This window comes from Macaca nemestrina, chromosome 8 (genome assembly GCF_043159975.1).
Source record: "Macaca nemestrina isolate mMacNem1 chromosome 8, mMacNem.hap1, whole genome shotgun sequence".
In the NCBI taxonomy this organism is placed as follows: domain Eukaryota; kingdom Metazoa; phylum Chordata; class Mammalia; order Primates; family Cercopithecidae; genus Macaca; species Macaca nemestrina.
In genome coordinates this window covers 12,100,903-12,120,813 of record NC_092132.1, presented here as the reverse complement: position 1 = coordinate 12,120,813, position 19,911 = coordinate 12,100,903, and the positions used below count along the sequence as shown (strand labels likewise).

General features: G+C 51.1%; 1 protein-coding gene across 1 annotated transcript in view; it reads left to right on the top strand.

Moving 5' to 3' along the window:
- Window positions 1–246: 246 nt before the first annotated feature.
- Window positions 247–19,911, top strand: part of CCN4 (cellular communication network factor 4) — a 41,009-nt gene continuing 21,344 nt past the window's right edge. Inside the window, exon 1 of the mRNA XM_011760102.3 lies at window positions 247–517. Coding sequence (XP_011758404.1) covers window positions 449–517 — 69 coding nt within the window. The 5' untranslated portion in view covers window positions 247–448. The remainder of the gene's footprint in view (window positions 518–19,911) is intronic.

Genomic DNA, 19,911 nt, shown 5'->3' with positions numbered 1-19,911 from the left:
CCACACACCCGCCTGCCTGGAGTAACAGCGTATCTGCCGCCATCCTGCACCCTCCCACGCTCCCGCTCCCTGTGGTCGTGGAAGACCTAGGCAGGATGACCCCAGCTCCTCTGTGAGAATTTCACGCCCTAGTGTGAAGTCATAGCCTTGTAACTTTCCCTTTAAGAACTGTCAGAGCTGGGGAGGCTGGCCAAGTTCAGGCTGGAGGTGGGGACAGAGGGAAGAAAGAAAAAAAAAAAAGAGAGGCAGGAAAAGTTTTTTCAGAGGAAAATGCAGGGTTTGTCCTTCACCCTGACGTCAGATCTTGCTTTAATAAAACCCCCCAAGGGCTGCGGAAGAGGCATATCTGCTGCTCCTGATGGGCCGGACAGTCTGGGCCCAGCTCCCCCGAGAGGTGGTCGGATCCTCTGGGCTCCTCGGTCGATGCCTGTGCCACTGACGTCCAGGCATGAGGTGGTTCCTGCCCTGGATGCTGGCAGCAGTGACAGCAGCAGCCACCAGCGGCGTCCTGGCCACGGTAAGTCCTGCCTGGAGGGGCTCAGAGGGACACCTGGCTCCCTTCCCCACTGGGTCCTGCTGTATGGGGGTTGGCGGGAAGGATGAAAAGGGCTGGGAAGGTTTGGGGAAGGAAGGTGGCCACAGGGCAAGGGCAAAGCTCCGGGTGAGGAGTCAACTGCTCAGGTTGGCTGAAGCTGGCAGGGTGAGGAGGATGGTGCGACACTTGGGGAAACAAACTACACAGGTCCAGCCTGCCCTCTCTCCCCACCTGAAACAGTGCAGAAAGAATGGGACCCTCAGTAGAACTGGAAGTCAGGGGCCCGGGCTCCAGACCCGTCTTTGCCTAACCTGGCTGTGTGGCCTTGGGTGGGTCACTTACCCTCCCAGAGCAGTGTAAAGCGAGGAAGTTGTCAGGAGACTTCTAGAGTCTCTGACTTTGAAAACTCCAAGACTCCAAGCATTGGAGATACTGTGAGGATGGGAGATGGAAAAAGCAAAAAAAAAAAAAAAAAAAAAAAAGGAAAGAAAAATGCCAGCTTTCAACAAAAGCTCCTTATTGAGCGAGCAGTGCCCAGGGTGATGCCGAACCCCAACTGCTGTCACCTTCAGTCTGCACAGCCCTCTGCAGTCTGTAGAGTGTCCATATTTGGCTCCTGCCTATGAAGCCTGCTGTTCCAGGGTGGGAGTGATGGGGCACCCCAAGATCTCTCTCTCTCTTCTACCTGCACCCCAGGGTACACCAAGTGGAAGGGACAAAGGTCTGCACCTCCAAAAGCCAGGGGAGTCACACATGTGACCATGTAGAGCCAGCCTGCTAGGGCCAGGCATGGTGAGGGAAAGGCAGAGGCAGGCAGTGCAAGGAGGGCAGGAGGTGGGCACCTGGCAGCTTCTGAGCCCCAGATTCCACAGTCCAGGGCAGGACCTGCTCCTGGCAGAACAGCCTAGAGACAGAGGGGTGATGGCAAGAGGGTGTTTATCCCCAGCTGACACTGACGGCTTCCTTGGGGATTAAGCAGCCCCCTTCACAGATGAGGAAACCGAGTGTTGGGGTTAAGCCACTTGCCAGAACCAGACTCTGTGTCTGCTTCAGCCAGAACTGAGGCCGAGAGCCGACAGCAAACTGAGAGCTGGGAAATGGGAATTCCTCGCAATGCCTTCGTGTGTGTAATGACGGCTGGGGGTGAGTCTGTCTCGTCTATGGTTAAATCCTCATGCCTGGCATGGTGCCGGCCTGTAGTTGGTTCAGAACCACCTCACCAGAAAGTTATCAGCTCCATTTCACAAATGAAAGAAATGGAGTGAGAGCAAGTAAAGGACTTGCCCAGGATCTCCTCATTAAGAAGTGGCCAGGGCCCAAACTTAGATCTTTTGATGCCAAATTCTAACCATTCCTACTTAGGGGAGGCTGCCCATGTCCTACAGGAGTGCCCAGAAGGAGCTAAGTCGGTCTTTATTTCGGCTCTGGGTACGGCTGCGCCTTTATGTGGGTACAGCTTTGCAGGTTGCCCTGTCTGGGAGGGCAGGGAGTGGATGGAGAAAAGGTAAGAGTTTGAGAGAAGCCCAAGTCTGAGTGGGCAGAGGAGGCGAGAGGTTTAAGCATGAGTCCAAGTATACTGGAGCCCCGGTCAGCTCCTGGAACAGCCAGTGCTGAGGAGGAGTAAAGGACAGAGCCAAGGACTCAGCCAGAGGAGACCAGCAAAGGAGCAGAGCATGTGGAGGGACCCAGGCGGCAGGATGGAGGGAAGGCTCCTGGGACCAGCACAGGGTACCTGTTTTCTAGGCAGCCCCTGCCTGGGGAACCCAGACCACCCGACCCACGCTTGTTTCATGATTTAGACGCTTCTGGGACAAAGGTGTGCACGGCACTGGAGTTCTCAGGGCATCCCGAAAGCCCTGCCTGCTGTGTGGGCTGTGAGACTGATAGAAACAAGCTGGACTCCACTCGGACACCAGCCTTGTTTCACAGCCAAATTCCATACATGGCCACCCTCCTGAATGAATATGCAAGGGGAGCACACGTCCAACCAGGGTCCCAGTCAGATCTTAATGGAAAAAAATGGTTGTAAATGTTCATATAGAAGAAAATGTATATGAGAATTGCCAAGAAAACTTTGAGGAAGTAGAGTTACGAGGGGGACTTCTCTGGGAGATATGAAAGCGTTCTGGAAAGGTTCTGCAGTGGAAGGAGGAAGATGGCAGTCCAGGAGGAGATCAGCGGAGGAGGATGGCACCCAAGCGATCTCAGGAACAGCCAAGTGTATTTAGGAATTTAATCTGTGCTAAAGGTGTATGGCAGATATGACTTATGTTTTCAGCTCTTTATTCTTTCTTCTACATTTATTGTGTCTACCATGTGCTAAGAGAAAGGGACTCCATTTAATGTGCATTAGCAAGTACTGGGCCAACACATGTATAAGACCTACCCCAGTTCATCCAACATTTATTAGGCACATTCTACAATTCCCATAACAATATTATTTACAAGTGCAATTATCCCCCTTCACAGATGCGAAAACTGAGACTCGGAGAGGTTAATTTGTCAAAGGTCACACAGCCAGTAATCAGGGGAGCTGACATTTGAACCTCGGTCCAGCTCTTGGTAATGGAGCCTCCTGCCTCCCTGGTCCAAGCACTTGTGCAGAAACCAGGAGCATGTTGTCCCTGCCCCCACAGAGCTTACTGGCTAGCGGGGCAGGTGACAGGGGCAATGTCAGCCAGAGTAGAGCGGCTGGAATTAGGCTCTGCTACTGGCCGTGTCAGCCTCAGTAAGTCCTGTTGCCACCTCAGACCTCACTTTCCTCATTTGTTAATCGGACTAACAGTCTCATCACACCAAGCTCCCTGCTGCTGAACGTGAAAATGTGACTGAGGAAAGCCTCTGAGAAGCGTGTAATTCAGCAAACGAATGCTGCATGATAAATTCCTGGGCAAGCATGAGGCCTGTGGTGGTCTATGTATAGGTCTACAGGTGAGACCCACATCCTCCCTCCCGTATCAACACATGTGGGATGTGCACAGCTGCCCTGTGTGTGTGAGAGAGGGTGTGCAGGGGTATGCGTATGGTGTGTATGTGGGGTGTGTGTGGGGTGTGTGTGGGGTGTGTGTGGGGGTGCGTGTGTGGTGTGTATGTGTGTGTGCCTGTGTTGTGTGGGGGGGGGATGGTGGGGGAGTGCGTGTGGGGTGTGTGTGTGGTGTGTGGAGGGTGTGTGTGTGGGTTTGTGTGTTGTGTGTGTGGTGTGTGTGTGTGGTATGTGCGTGGGGTGTGTGTGTGCATGTGTGGTGGGGGGTGTGGTGTGTGGGTGTGGTGTGTGTGGTATGTGTGAAGGGTGTGTGTGGTGTGTATGGGGGTGTGTGTGCTGTGTGTGGTGTGTGTGAAGGGTGTGTGTGGTCTGTGTGGGGGTGTGTGTGGTGTGTGTGGGGGGCGGTGTGCTGTGTGTGTGTTGTGTGTGTGGTGTGTGTGTGGGGTATGTGCCTGGGGTGTGTGGGGGGGATGTGTGGTGTGTGTGTGTGGTGTTTGTTGTGTGTGGAGTGTGTGGTGTGTGTGTGGTGTGTGTGTGTGGTGTGTGTGGGTTTGTGTGGTGTGTGTGGTGTGTGTGTGGTATGTGCGTGGGGTGTGTGTGTGCATGTGTGGTGGGGGTGTGGTGTGTGTGGTGTGTGTGTGGTGTGTGTGTGTGGTGTTTGTTGTGTGTGGTGTGTGTGGTGTGTGTGTGGTGTATGTGGGTTTGTGTGGTGTGTGTGGTGTGTGTGTGGTATGTGCGTGGGGTGTGTGTGTGCATGTGTGGTGGGGGGTGTGTGTGTGTGGTGTTTGTTGTGTGTGGTGTGTGTGGTGTGTGTGTGGTGTATGTGTGTGGTGTGTGTGGGTTTGTGTGGTGTGTGTGGTGTGTGTGTGGTATGTGCGTGGGGTGTGTGTGTGCATGTGTGGTGGGGGGTGTGGTGTGTGTGGTGTGTGTGTGGTGTGTGTGAAGGGTGTGTGTGGTGTGTGTGGGGGTGTGTGTGGTGTGTGTGGGGGTGTGTGTGGTGTGTGTGGTGTGTGTGAAGGGCATGTGTGGCGTGTGCGGGGGGCAGTGTGCTGTGTGTGTGTTGTGTGTGTGGTGTGTTTGTGGGGTGTGTGCCTGGGGTGTGTGGGGGGGATGTGTGGTATGTGTATATGGTATTTGTTGCATGTGATGTGTGTGTGGTACATGTGTGTGTGGTGTGTGTGTGGTATGTGTGTGGTGTGTGTGAGTGTGTGATGTGTGTGTTGAGTGTATATGTGGTGTGTTTGTGTGTGAGTGGTGTGTGTGTATGTATGTGGTGTGTGTGTATTGAGTGTGTATATGGTGTGTTTCTGTGTGTGGTGCGTGTGTGTGGTGTGTGTGTGATGTCTGTGTATGTGTGTGGTGTGTGTGTTGAGTGCGTATGTGGTCTGTGTGTGTGTGGTGTGGTGTGTGTGTGTATGTGTGTGGTGTGTATTGTGTACGTGGTGTGCTTGTGTGTGTGTGGTGTGTGTGGTGCTTGTGTGTGGTGTGTGCACGTTTGTGGTGTGTGTGTATTGAGTGTGTATGTGGTGTGCTTGTGTGTGTGTGGTGTGTGTGGTTTTTGTGTGTGGTGTGTGCACATTTGTGGTGTGTGTGTATTGAGTGTGTATGTGGTGTGCTTGTGTGTGTGTGGTGTGGTGTGTGTGTGTGTGTGAACCCTGTGTTTGGGTGTGAGACACAAACTCATTCTCTGCTTCCAGAAGCAACTGCAGAATAATGTGGGTCAAGTATATGGCAAAATATCCCCTTTAGAAAACAGAGAATGTGAACAATATGGCTTTTCACACCTCCTGTTTAGAGTTGGAATCTGAGTGAAGATTTCAAACCCATCCAGGCCCCACACCCCCAACTCCCCACCCAGAGCTTCCTTGGGCTCCCTGAACCCCCTGCTGCCAGCTCAGGGCCCCTCCAGCCCACATTTTATCTTGGATGCTGGCAAGAGCACGGCACTGAAAGGCATTTCCCCCTCGGCATGGCATTTGGAGAAGGAGTGGGCACGGGAACAGGCCTCCGCCCAACCAGCTCCTTGAGAGACAAAATGCTACCTTGTGGGCTGGGCAGCACTCCTGGCCTTGTGGGCTGGGTAGCACTCTTGGCTCCACAGCAAGGCCCCCCGCCAATGCCACCCCAAGGTTTTAGAAAAGGCTCCTACCCTGTGCCAGCAAAGCACCTACATGCCAGGAGGCTGGCCTTGGCTTTGTATAAACAGCAACCCAGGGATCTTCCCAGGAACCTCAGCCATCCTCTGGGCAGCAGGGAGGCAAACTCCAAGGGAGGTGGGCTCTGATATGGGAGCAAGGATGGCAAAGCAGGTGGGTTCCTGGGAGGGGCTGAGAAGGGTGCCAACCACAGCCAGGAAGCAAAGCGAGCCAGGCAGGGTCACTGTGGGGGTTTCAAAGCAGGGCTTCAGCACAGCTGTCCCCCCATTCAAGGACACTGTGGTGGGCCCTGCATCCCTGTGATATGGATGATGGCAAGGGTTCACACCGAGCATGTGCCCACTTGCACACACCTGTGAGGCAGGGGTGTTGCTGTAATCTAGACCAGCATGGGCCAGTCAGTAGCCACGTTCGGCAGGAGGCCACTCAGCACTTGAAATGAGGCTGGTCCCAGCTGAGATGTTCCGGAAGCATGAGATACACCATTGATTCCAGAGACATGGTATGAATGCAGGAGCACAATATTCCCATTAATAATTTTTATATTAACTCCGTATTGAAATGATAATGTTTTGAATATACTGGGTTAAACAAAATCTATTATTCCACTAAATTTCATCTGTTTCTTATTACTTTTTAATACTGCTACTAGAAAATGTAAAATTTCGTCTATGGCTCTCATTGTATTTTACTAGACAGTGTTGGCCTAGAAAGACACAAGTGTGCCTAAGGCTATGATAACAGGTGGGGAGGGAGAAATGCCGAGGGTTCTAATCCCAGCGTCTCCACTAACGGGCTGTGCACCCTCAGGCAAGTAGCCCAGCTTTTCTGAGCCAGGATCATCTCTGTATAAAGGAATATATTAATATTAGTACTATTGGCTTCTCAGGGATGTTGAATGAAGCAGAAACAAAGCACAGAAGACCCCAAAACACCCAAGGGGAGGATTCCATTGTTCCAATAGCAGGACGGCGGATTCCAACTTGGGTGGATGCACCAGCCGCAGGCAAGGCCCAATTCAGTGGGCAGGGGCCTATAAAGACCTCAGGCCAGGTGGCTGGGAGGAGGGGCAGGCTGACGGGCAGGCTGATGGGCGGGCTGTCCTGACTCAATGCCGGGCATGTGTTCTAAAGATACCACAGATTCCATACCCTGGCCAGCTTACCTGGCACATTTAGAGGGTCAATGAACACTTTTGGGTTCTTGTGTAGGAGAAAGAAATGATTATGATGATGATGATGATGATGATGATGATGGTGCCTGTAGGTGAGGCGTGTCTTACTAACTTGAGTCAGGGTGACATGGTCCCTCCATGCCAACTGTGAGTTTCTGAGCCTGTTTTCTTTTTCATGGACCCCAACAGTCTCACGTATATGCCCAGCCACTTCCAGTTTCCGGAGGTGTGGTGGTGAGTGGCCTCTCTGTGTTTAAACTGGAGGATGATTCCAGTGTGGAACAGATGTTTATATTAGCAGAGAGGAGTATGTTTAGGACTCAGAGGGGGAAGCTCAGAGAACACGGGAGATGGTGAAAAACATGTTCTGGAACCCTGAACCAGAATTCCTAGAAAGACCTCACCCTCACACATCTGCACACTAACCAGCACCCTGATGATTCTTGTGTACACTTGATTTCAAAGAGCAGTGACTGGGATAGACTCTAGTCTCTCCCCCAGCTCTGACATTCCATTAACCAGTCAGCTCCCCTCCTCCTCCTCCTCCTCCTGCTCTCTATGAAAGAAGGAAGAGAGACAGAGTCAAGGGAGAAGAGACTGCCTCGTAAATGTGAATGATGGGCATTCCAGGGGATGCGATAAAATCTGAGCCCGCCCACCCCACGGACTCCAATCTGGAGGCAAGTTCAGGCTTGGGGCTTTGAGTGTGGATCTGCTAAGTCTTGATTAGGGGTGGGGGGTGGGGTGAGAGAAAACGAGAGCCCAGGCCCAAAGGAAAAGAAGGGAGGGGTCCAGCCTGCACCTCTAGGAATCCTGCTTTGAGTCTGGGAGTGGAGAAAGGCATGTGTGCTATGAGCCTGCCCATAGCTGGGAGGGGATGGAGGGGGATAATTCTAAGAGTAGGGGAACATCCTGACAGAGCAGGGACTCATAGCCCTGCCCTCAGAGCAGAACAGTAGACTCCTCGCCTAGAGAGCTAGAAGACCAGGGGGAAATAGACCCTGCTGTGTGGCTTTAGGCAAGCTACTTGCCTTCTCTGTGCTCATTTTCTCATCTTGAAAGTGAGGAGATTGGACTTGATCCCCAAGCTGGCTTCCAGCTGGAGCCACCGTATATTCCGAGAGTCCACTCATTCATCCATCAGGCAGGTCCATCATTGAACAAGCAGCAGGGAGCTCATGCTGCTGCTTCTCTAGAAAGGGGTTGTCGGCACCCAAAATGTGTCTCTTGCTCTACGTGTCTGTTTAGATGTGCTTTGTCCCTCTTACAGTGTCCAGAAAAATCCTCCTTTCAGCCCACGTCTCTTTTGTCAACCCTCAAAGCGTAGCTGTGTTCCTGGCCCACAGCATCCTCATAAAACTGAAAATCACATCAGCACCTTGACGTCCGAGGGGTCCCACCATCTCGGTGGTTTCCCAATTAGGCTCTCTGCCTGCTCTTCCTACACAAGTCTGTTTTCCCAGCCTCTTCCTTTGGTTCTTCTCCCATTCACCTTCTTTTCTACTTCATGAGCCTCGCTGTCAAACACTCCTGAATTCCACCTCTGTGCACATGGCCAAGCTATTCCTTCGCTCTGAAATGCCTTCCCCATCCTTCTCTGATTCATGAAATTGAAGCCATCTGAAATGGCGGCCTCCCCCAAATGGAGCTGCAGACGTCCTCCTGTGGACACCCATGGGTTCCTGTTCTTGCCCATGCGGAAGGAAACACGTCACCCAGCTGGGACTCTCTGCTGGCCTTGCCCTGTGTTTGAGCCACCCTCCCTCCTCCCCCCACCCTCCTGCAAAGCCAAGCCCTTTGTTGTTCCCTGACCACCTGTGCTCTCAGACCCCGGGGCCTTTGCACATGCTGTGCCCTCTGCCAGGCTTGCCCATACACCCTGCCTGCTCCATTGCTCTGTCACTGTCTATGCCTGCACATTGCAAGTTTTCATGGTGTACTTCCTGACAGAATGAATTAAAGCGAGAACCAGACCTGGTGTGGGCTGGAGAGAATATGTGTATAGGAGATGGGGGAGGCAGGGAGGGAACACCCCTGATTTTTTTTAAGTGGAAGCTTCATGCTGGGGAGGAACAGGAGGGAATCTGGCAAGAGGGCCTGGATCCAACTGCTAAGAGGACTGAATGGCAAGCAGCAGCTTAAGGGCTTGGTTCTGGAGCACAGAATGAGGAGTCAGGAGACCAGGGTCTCTGCAGCATCTCTGAGCCTCAGTGTCTTTATCTGAAAAGGGAAACAAGAAGAACGCCCCTCTGCCCATGCTTGTGCTCCAGGCAGGGTAGTGCAGTGGTGAAGAGGAGGCAGGCAGCACACAGCCTGGGTCAAGAGCCAGCTCCACCACATCCCAGCCCCAAGCCCTGACATTTCCTGGGCCTCGGTGTCTCATCTGTAAAATGGATGTAAATGCCCATGTCACAGAGACCTTAGGACTAAGAAAGAGGTTGGGTGTGGAGCATGTGTCGAGAAGGGGCTTGGAGGAGCCATAATTAGACAGAAAATGTCAAGGTGCTTTGAGATTAGACAGTGTTGCCTCGTGGTCCTTCTGGGAGCTCATGGACAACAGAGCTGGTAGGTGCTGCATGGAGTGAGACTGCAGCCACCTGTCTTCCCAGCCATGCTATTTGTATTTAAATCTGTCCCCTATATACACACACACACACACACACGCACACACAGGCACGCATGCCAGCTGACTTCCTTGACAACTGTTTCTGGCCCTGTGCTCCAGTGGCCAACTCCTGATACTTGCAAACTTTGGCTCTTAGATGATCAAAGAGCCAGCCCTTAACGTGAGCCAAGGCCCATGGCGAGCCCCTTCCCACAGGTCTCATCTGATGCTCGCGAGAGCCCTGTGTGGCAGGAGCTCCTATTAGCCTCATTTTAAAGAGGAGAAAACTGAGGCACAGAGAGTTTTACGCACTTCCACGGCATCCAAGGTTCAGAACACCACCATGTGCCCCAAGCAGGCTGCCCAGACCAGCTCCCAGGGGTGTATTTGTGTGTCAGTCCCTTAGGCCAGTTCTGTTTGTCCCCATCTGAGCCAGGGATCCAATGCAGGAGGAGGGAAGGGAGATGGAGTCACACTCTGGGCGGTGGAGGGAGGACAGATAGACTTTATCCCCTCTTTATTTCCCTGATCCGCGAATCATTGTCAGATGTGGAAGGCCCACAGCGATCCCTTCATCCCAGCCTGCTCTTGTTACAGAGAAAGCAACTTGTCCAAGGCCACCAGCATCGGCATGAGGAATGGAGCCCAGGGCTTCTCCCCTCCAGGGAAGGAGCTCAGGAGACTGGAAGATGATCCCCACTACCCCACTCCACCCTTGTAGGTGGCACAAGCCTGAGCTCAATGATAGCAAAGAGCTTCATTCTTCCACCCATGTCTGTGTTCACTGTGGCTCCATGACTGGGCCCCTCTGTGGTCAACCCATAGCCACCGCCAAGCCCAAGCCTGGGACATGAAAGGCCCTCGGTTACGTTTGGTTATTCGAATGAACTGAACAGTGGGCAAGAACAGAGTGCCTTAGAGGTCGCTGGAGGAGGATGGGACCTGGAGTCGAAACAGCTGACTGTGTCATTTTCTTGTTTTGTTGCAACCTTTTTGGGTCTCAGTTTCCCCATCTGTCAAATTGGGGCCATCAGTGCTGACCTCATGGGGTTGTTTTGATGATCAGGAAATGGATTTCAGGAAAGACCACTGTCTTCCCCAGGGGAGGGAGCAAGCATCCTCTGTCCTGGGCCCCGACTGCCTTCTCCATGTCCTTGAACACTAAGCCCTAGCAATATGGCCCACTGGTCATCCCGTGTCATGCCATGTTGCTTCTACCTGCACACCCCTGCTCATGCACGTCCCCAGCTTCAATGCCCTCTCTGCCCACCCTCTCCTCAATTTCCACTCATCCTTTAGGATTCGGTGCAAATGCCTGCTCCTCCAGGAAGCACTCTCTGCTCCTACTCCCACCCTCAGGCTCTTTCCCCTCTTCATCTCACCCTCATAGTCCTTACCTAGACTATGCTGAGTTACCTTATAGGGTGGCCCTTAGGTGTGAAGCCTTAAGAAACGGAGGCTTTGAGTCCCAGGGCTAAGGTTCAAATCTCAACGTTGCCATTTGCTAGTGGCTTTGGAAAATTTATCTGACCTTTACCTTTTTGTGACTCAGTTTACTCATCTAAAGAATGAGGAAACTGATAATAAAAGCAGCCTGCTTCTTAGGATGATCACGAGGACTAAATTACTTACTTAAAATGCAGATGATCTTGATGCAAAGAAACCATCTGTTAAAAAAAATTATTTGGGACAGTGCAATTTGAATGTGGACTGGGTATTAACTAGAGAAAGTTACAAAATTGTAACAAATTTATTGGTGTGATAATTGCATGGGGTTACATTTTTCTTAAAAATTCCTCACAATTTAGAGACACACTGGAGAATTTCAGGTAAAAATCTCAGGATGTCTAGGATTCGCTAGATTTTCAAGAATAAAAAAACATACAGTCAGCCGTGGTGGCTCATGCCTGTAATCCCAGCACTTTGGGAGGCTGAGGTGGGTGGATCACTTGAGGTCGGGAGCTCGAGACCAGCTTGGCTAACATGGTGAAACCCCATCTCTACTAAAAAATACAAAAATTAGCCGGGTGTACACCTGTACTCCCAGCTACTCCGGAGGCTGAAGAACAAGAGTAACTTGAACTCTGGAGGCAGAGGTTGCAGTGAGACGAGATCATGCCACTGCACTCCAGCCTAGAAGACAGAGCGAGAGTCAGTCTCAAAAACAAAACAAAACAAAAACCGTACATGTGTGGGGACAATAGAAGAAACAAGATCAACTAAGTGTTGGTAATTATCAAAGCATGTTTAGGTAATTATCAATGCATGTTTAGGTTCGTTATATTATTCTCTTAGCTTGTGTGAATATTTAAATATGTCTCTAGCAAAGAACACGGTTTAAATTTGTGTAGAGTATTCAGTATTTTTTGTTGTGGTTTTCTCACTACTCTCTAAAACTGTGAGAACATTCAACATTCTTTCCCCTGCTCAGTAAGCAGGTCTCATGCAGTTAAATGAAAATGATGTATTTTACCCTTGATGTTTTGTTAAAACGACTGAAAATGGGAGAAAACCAAACAGAGTAGTTCCCGATGAAAAGACCCTTAATTTCTTCACCTCCCTGGACAAACAGGGTTATCATATAGTGGGCAGGCTCTTACAAAAATGTCATGAACCATCTATGGCCCTCAGGCTGTAGCTTTTGACCTTTATAATGCGGTTGCCTGTTTTACGTTCCTGTCTCCTTGGAGGCTGGATGTTCTCGGAGGCTTTGTCCTTGACACTGGGCACTGCATGTGGGACTTAGTAGATGCTTTATATATAGATTGACTAATGAGTGAATGCATGAGTGAACACATGAACGAGGGCTCGTTATTTGGAAAAAAACCTGGCTTCTTGCCCCTTGTACCCTCTTCATGTAAAGTTGACTTCCCCTGCCTGCATGTTTATAAAACCAAGTAGTAGAAAATCTCAAAAACCTTCTACATCCCATAACATGCAGCCTGGCCAACAACTTTCTGGAAACCACCCTTGGAAGATTCCGGGCAGTGTGGTGGGGGAAGGAGGGCAATGTACCTGGCTCAGGCACCTTTCACGGGTTTGGAGCGAAGAGCTTTCAAAGAAGGTGATCGACCCAGGACCACTGTCCCAGGTCCCACTTGAAGGGGAGCCCCCACCAGGGCCCGGGGTACAGGTGCCTAGGGGTGCATGAGCCAGAGGTGTTGGGAAAAGAGGTGTTTGTTACCTGTGGCTGACTCAGAGGCACCCGATGCGCTTTGAAATAAGCGTGGGGAAGACATGGGCACCGGCCAGGCCTGCATTCTCTCACAGCCCCAAGGGCTTCTCTCTTCAGCAAAGCAGTGAACAGAAACTGCTTCCAGCAGGACAATGCTGTCCTGAAAGCCCCCCGGGGCCAGCTGGGGATGGCTCCGGCCATTCCTGCCTCAACCCTGCCCCCTAGTGGAGTAGCTAGGTGCAGCCTTCTGACCGTCCACACTGCTCACGGAGCACTTGCCCAGGGTGTGCCAGGCTCAGTGCCGGGCACCCAGGAGGCAGGAAAGGGCAACCCGTCCCTGAGAAGCCCCACAAGAGCTCCTCACTCTTCTTCTGGGGGCCTTGGCAACCTGGGCTCAACTCCACTGCTATCCTCCCAGGGAGTGAGGACCCTGCCTTGTTCATCTGAACAGCAGGCACATCGTAGACGCTTGGTACACGTGTGTGATGGGCGGGTGGAGGCATGAATAAATGAATGAGGGAGCCGTGCAGCAAGGTGGTTACCAGTTAGGGCTCTGGAGGGACACTCTGGGGCAATAGACCACTTTCCAGCTGCGAGATCTTGAGCAAGATTCTTAAGCTCTTGGAGCTTCACTTTCCTCCTCTGTGAACTAGGGATGACATTAATAACTGCTCCCTAGGGCTGCTGAAGGATGTTGACATCACTGTCATTTTACAAATGACGAAACAAACTCAGAGCAGATGAGCACGGCTCCAGGTTCCAAAGCTGGGAGTGGCAGGAGGTTGGGGGATTGTCAAATGGGGCCCCCTCACTGCCGATGACGTGCCCTTTCTGCACATCCCATGCCCTGTTCACCAGTAAACTGCACACACTCTTAGAAGAGAATGGGATCTGTCTCCTTCATCAAACGGGACGTTTCAGGTATCCTGGGCAGTCCATCGCACCGCTGCTAGCCTCCCGCTTTCTGTTCCTATGCCTATTGCTAAGCATTTTTGTAAAAATGAAGTAAAACTGATATGCAAAGGTCAAACTATAGACTTGCCTCTTCCCAAGTCAACTTTCAAAGAGCTGAAATACATCATAATAAGTTACCACTCACCTTGAAATGTTATCTCAAAAATACATATGAAACATTTCCTACAGGGGCTTTATTTTTTTTCCTTCCCAATTTTAATCAGCTTAAGTTTGTCCAATAAGTATGATTGAAGGGATCTCTTCGTCACTGTTCACCTGCCTACTGATAACCCTGTTTGTCCAGCGGAGTTAAGGACTTAAGGGTCTTATCATTGGGAGATACTCCTTTTGGTTTTCTCCCATTTTTCAGTCATTTTAACAAAATATCAAGGATAAAATACACCATTTTCATTTAACTACACTAGATCTGCTTGCACAGCAATTGTGTCGCCCTGATGAATCACAGAATGCGGTATGTCCTGCAGGTCTGCGTGAGCTGCGGTGTGAAAGCGGCTTAGTGGTGTGGGTGGGTAATGCACATGGGTGTGGGTTGTACAAGTCAGATGTTAAAAAAGCAAGATGGTCTAAAATCCCCACACTTTTCCCTTATCCCTGCCCAGTGTTCTAAGGCAGTGGTTCCTATTTCTGTAAAAATCCCCAAGGGTTGCTGCTCAAACTACGGATTCCAGCCTTCAGTCTAGAGAAACTTAAGGCGAATATTCGAAGAGGGATCTAGGAATCGGGTTTTTTTCACTCTGTCACCCAGGCTAGCGTGCAGTGGTGCAATCTCTGCTCACTACAGCCTCTGCCTCCCGGGTTCAAGCAATTCTCCTGCCTCAGCCTCCTGAGCAGCTGGAACTATAGGCATGTGCCACTACATCCAGCTAATGTTTGTATTTTTAGTACAGACAGGGTTTTGCCATGTTGACCAGGCTGGTCTCAAACTCCTTGACCTCAAGTGATCCACCCTCCTCAGCCTCCCAAAGTACTAGGATTACAGGTGTGAACCACATGCCTGGCCCAGGAATCTGTATTTTAACAAGTTTCACAGGCCAGTGATTCTGAAACTTTGGGGCATTCAGAACCATCTGGAAACAATCCCAATGCCCAGGCTCCTCCCAGGCTCCTTAGGTTGGGATCTCTGAGTAGAGTGTCCGTTAAAGTCCCAGGGTGGTTGTACTTTGCAGTGAAGTTTGGAAATCAGCATCATAGTACCTGAGTAGTTAGGAGGGGTTGCTGAGGAGGGAGAGGCATGGCAGGAGGAGTCTCAGTGGGGTAGGTGGGGCCAGGTGGGCTCAGAGGCTGCAGCAGGCAGAACTGAGCAGGACCAGGCTGTGCCTGAGCAAGCCCTGGGCATCTTGCCTGCAGAAGCATCGCGGAGTGGCCACCACCTGTGTCTTCCCCATAAACACAATGGCATCTGCAGAGTCTGTTTCCAGAAGTACATCATAAAAGAGACTTTTATGTGAACATCTGCAATTTGGAAATACCAAGGCTGTTTTTTGTTTTGTTTTGTTTTGTTTGTGTTTTGCTTTGTTTTGTTTTGTTTTTCCCCCTCCTCTGGCCTTTCCTAGACAACATTCTCCTTGACTTATGATCTTTTCTCCTTTTTGCCTTCTTGGCTTCTGTTGTTGGACAGAATGATGCAGGCTCCATATGACAGTGTGTTTGCAAAGATCATTTTCTCTATCTGCAGAATGGTCCCAGTCACCCCAGTTCAGGTGGTTCATGGTGGATAAGAAGATAGCAGCCAGGACTCTCTGGGGACTCTACAGGACAAGTTATGGGACAGGCTCCTGCCTATGGCTGGGGAAAACAAGCATAGGTTCCAACCCCCAAGGAAAATGAGACCCTGGTAGAAACCTCAGAGGGTCCCAGGGGCCCAAGCAAGCATCCTGGGGTTCGAGGATGAGCCCCAGCCCCCAGAAGGAAAGTACTGTTTGTGAGATCCAACAGAAACCTCTGGGAAAATGTGCTGGTCTTTTTTTTCTATTGTTTAGCCGCGAAGAGATTACTCTAAACGTTCATTTTCTCCTAATTACCTCTCTCTCCCAAACCCAGGCAAGTCAAGCAAATAGGTATTTGTTTTGCACAAATTCCTATTGCTTACACAGAAATGGGTTTACCGTTTTTATTTTGACAAAGACCATACTCTCATTGTCCACTAAAGATAAGGGCCAGGTGTGGCTTAGGGGCCCGAGCTCCAGGGCATCTTCATTGCAGGGCACCACAGCTGTGGCATGGGAGTCCCGCCAGCAGCCAAATCAGGGTACTAGAGGCTGGGATGATACAGCTGGGTTACTTATGGAGTGACAGCTCTGACCCAGAGGCGCTACACGTTTTCTTTAGGATGTGTTGGTGTTCTGGACCAACAGAGACACCCCCAGAAAGGCCCCAGACCAAGCATTCAATGTCAGCGCACATACATGTCCCAGACATTCCCCCAATGACTCCCCATCATGATAGGCCTGGGTGCACTGAGGAGATGCACTGAGGAAAGGGTGGGGCTGGTGGTACCTGGGCCCTTGGATGACTCCGCAAGTGGATGTGCAAGGAATGGGGAGTTAAGAGCCCACATAGGATGCACAGACAGAGGTGATGTGGGAAACTCTCATCTCCCTTCTCTGGCTGAGACACTTCCCCCACTCCTTTTTTGGGGGGTGGAAAAAGAGAGTCATTCGGTGAAAAGAGCTGCAAACCAAACTTAAGGACAGGTAGACATGCCATGCCATCCTAGATGTTGAAGGAGCTGATGGTGCGCACGCGTGTGTGTATGGTGTGTGTGTGTGTGTGTCTGTGTGTGTGTGTGTGAGAGAGAGAGAGAGGGAGAGAGAGAGAGAGAGAGAGAGAGAGAGAGAGACCCTACACTGGCCTTTCAGACAGCTGAAGCCCCAGTGAGAAGCCTTCCAGGGATGCTCAGGGGATGCCTGCCTCAGCCTGCCTGGGGCCGAGGGAGGCCACCATTGGATGGGTACAAGGTCCCAGGGATCACTCTGGAATTAAGGTCCCAAAACAAATTGGGAGGTTCTAAGATGTCACCTCGCCACCCCTACACCCCAAGCTACTGCCAGGGGTTCTCGGACAAGCTTTTTCATTAGAAGCTGATGTCATTCACTATAAATGCCACCTGCCCAGGAGGAGTCCCAGTGAAAGCTGCCGTGGCACCATGCACCTCCAGTTGATCAGGGCCCCAGAGCAGCTTTGGAGTGGAGCAGGAAGGTGGAAGTGAAACTGTGACTTTCATAATGATTTCTCAGGGAGACGTGGAGACTGTAAGCACAGGCTTAGAGTCCAGCACTTCAGACTGGAGTCCTTCTGCCTTTACCTGCTCATACAGGGGCAGATGGGGAAAGGAGTTCTAAGATGACTCGCAGCGTTACAACTCACCGACCCTCCAGAAGTTCTGGCCATGAGACCCCTCCCAGCCCGCACTTTTCAGCAATGAGCAGCATTTGTTGTCTCCGGAAGCTGAGTGTTCACGCACTAGACCACCTGAATGGCAGCTTAGGCTGGACTTCAAGGGAGAAGCCGGGCAGTGGGCCGTTATCAGCTCAGCTTTGGCAACAACAAGAACCCTGAAGGGACAGGTACCCCCACACAGGGACCCAGCTATGTCTCAGGATCCCGAAGCCTCTCCTTGAGCTCCCAGCCCCCATGAAATATTTGTTTTGCTCAAGATCTGATGGGAGCATGTCCCCAAAGTTCGTATGTGCACAGTGTTCCCTGTGCAGCGATCAGAGGCAGAAGAGTTAATGGCTCAAAAGCTCTGGACAAGGCAGACCTCGGTTCTGTCCCTGACTACCTGACCTGTGTGGCCTTGTACAAGTCATTTAACCTCTGTGTGCCTCCGTGTCCTCACCACTCAGGGGAACATTAGCAGGCCTGCCTTGTGATTTGCTAGGGGATTCTATGAGATAGTGCATACAAAGTTCTCCATATAGTATGAGCCCTCACTCAGATCTTAGGTATGTTGATTGTAAGGGCCTGTGAGTTTGTGCGTGCAGGGGAACAGATGGGCAGCATGTGGTTTCTACTTTCAAGGGATGACAGATTCGTTGGGGAAATGAACATGCACTCGTTTATTCATCCTATCAACAGATGCTTATTGACACCTACTATGTGTCAGGCTTTGTGAGGCTTGATGTCCCTCTACAACTGCCAGCCCAAATAATTGTCTAGCCGCTTCTTGATTACCTCCACTGATGGTACAGTCACTACCTTTCAGCTTTTTTTTTTTTTTTTCATCAGAAAATTCTCCCTCATGTACAGTAGCGGGAAAAACGTGAGCTGAAACAGATCTAGATTCAAATCCAAGTTCTGTCACTTACTAGATGTTGGGCCTGGGCAAGCCACTTTACTGATCTGTTAAATGAGAGTAATAATACCAGTCACTGTGCAGAAGACAAACGAGATCAGCCAGTCACTAAGGGCTCGGGCAAGACTGTCGCCCAGTGGTCATCCGAGTGATGTTTTGCGATAGATGGACTAGCAGGAGGAATTCCAGCTGTGACCTCGTTTGATGCTCACTTCCAGTCATTTGGGAGCTAAGCAATGGTAGCAATGCCATTTTACAGAGGAGAAGACAGGCTCAGAAAGTGAACTCCCAGAGTGACATGAACAGTGACAAAGGCTGGACTGGATGCAGTGTGGTGTTTCTAAAACACAAGTCTAACCCTGCCATCCTCCTGCTAAAATCCTTCAACAAACCATTCTTCTAGACCTCAGCCCAAAGCAAGGCATTCGAGGTCTTCCTTGATGTATGCTGTGCCTTGAACCCATCCTCATCCTTCCTAGCCTTCACCTCCTCCTGCCTGCACCCTGCACCCTACACTAGGCTCTCCAGGCTCCAGGCCCTGGCACACGTTGCCAGCTCAGTGCCTGTGCACCTGAGGGTCCTTGTGCATTGGGTACCCTCTCCTCCTTCCTCACGGATCTATTCCCACCTGCTCTTCAAAACCCACTCCCAGCGCCTCCTGTCTTGGGAAGCCCTCTTTAGCCCCAGCACACACACAGCCCAGCCACTCCCCTGTCATCCCACAGGCAGGTCTGCTTGGTTCTCACACTGCATCCCCAGCACCTAGTGCTGCACCTGACACAAAACAAAAGCTGACTACAGATGTGTTGAATAAATAAATGAAAGGGAGAATAAATAAATGAAAGGGAGAATGAATAAATGAGTGGACATCATCGTTAGAGCATTGATTGCACTGAATTGTGATCATTATTTATGTGTCTATTGGCCTCGCTAGGTGGAGAGCCAGTCAGGGGCTCTGTCTTATGCACCTTCGTCTCCTCCCAGCCTGGCACAAAACCTGTGCATAGTAAGGATTTAAGAATTCTCTGTCCCTAGAATGACTCAGTCAGTGTGCACATCCCCAGCTGAACTGTCAGTGCTGGAGGGCGGAAACCGCCCCGTGCCAGTCATCTGCTTTCCCTCGTGCTCACACAGAGAGGCGAGGCTTGGTCGAGTATCAGGAGTCTGGACTCACCAGTGGCCTGCAGACACATACCCTAAGTATGTATCCATGCTGGACATACCCCAGGTATGTGCCAATGCTGGACAAGGCAGCTGGTGCTCAGAGGCTCACACACCACCCAGCAGTCCTCAGGCCCTGAGGTCCAGAGGTTTTTCCCCTGCACAGATCTTGTCCAGCACCTTCTCCCCTGGCCTTAGTCTGGGAGGTTTTCTACCACTAGATGGTGCCAACTGCAAAGGCTGGCTCAGCTGACTGCCCACAGCCCTTCCTCCTCTGCCCAGGGATGTCATAAGGGGCTCCCCTGTCCAAGGGAGGACTTCTCTGCAGCTTCCCCTAACCAGCTGTGTGCCCTGGCACCTCCAGGCACTCAGAAAGGAAGCTTCCTTCTGGGCATCTCTGACTTGGGATGTAGACAGGATGGATAGTGATCCCAGGAGTGGGATACCCACCCGGTTCCAGCCCATTCCAGCTCAGCTCAAAGTGTCCAGATCCCCAGCTCTGTTCTGGGCACAGTGGGGTCAGGGAGGACGCACAACCAAATGGGTGTAAGAGGAGACAGACTTCTGTGTGCCATGTGACATGTGCCAGGCCCTACCTAGCGTTGCCACATCCACAATGCCCCTTCACCCTTCCAACTGGCCCCAAAGGGAGGTGAGCGTGATTGTGCCCATATCACAGATGGGAATGCTGAGGCTCAGAAAGATGAAGATGCTGTTCCAAGGCCACATGGAAAGAACTTCTGTCGGACTGTTTCAGGTTGCATGTTCTTTTCTTGACACTCAAACTTAGTGCCCAGAGGAGAGGTTCCGGTACATGATGCCTTGAATATCAAAGATATCAAAGCCCTTTTAG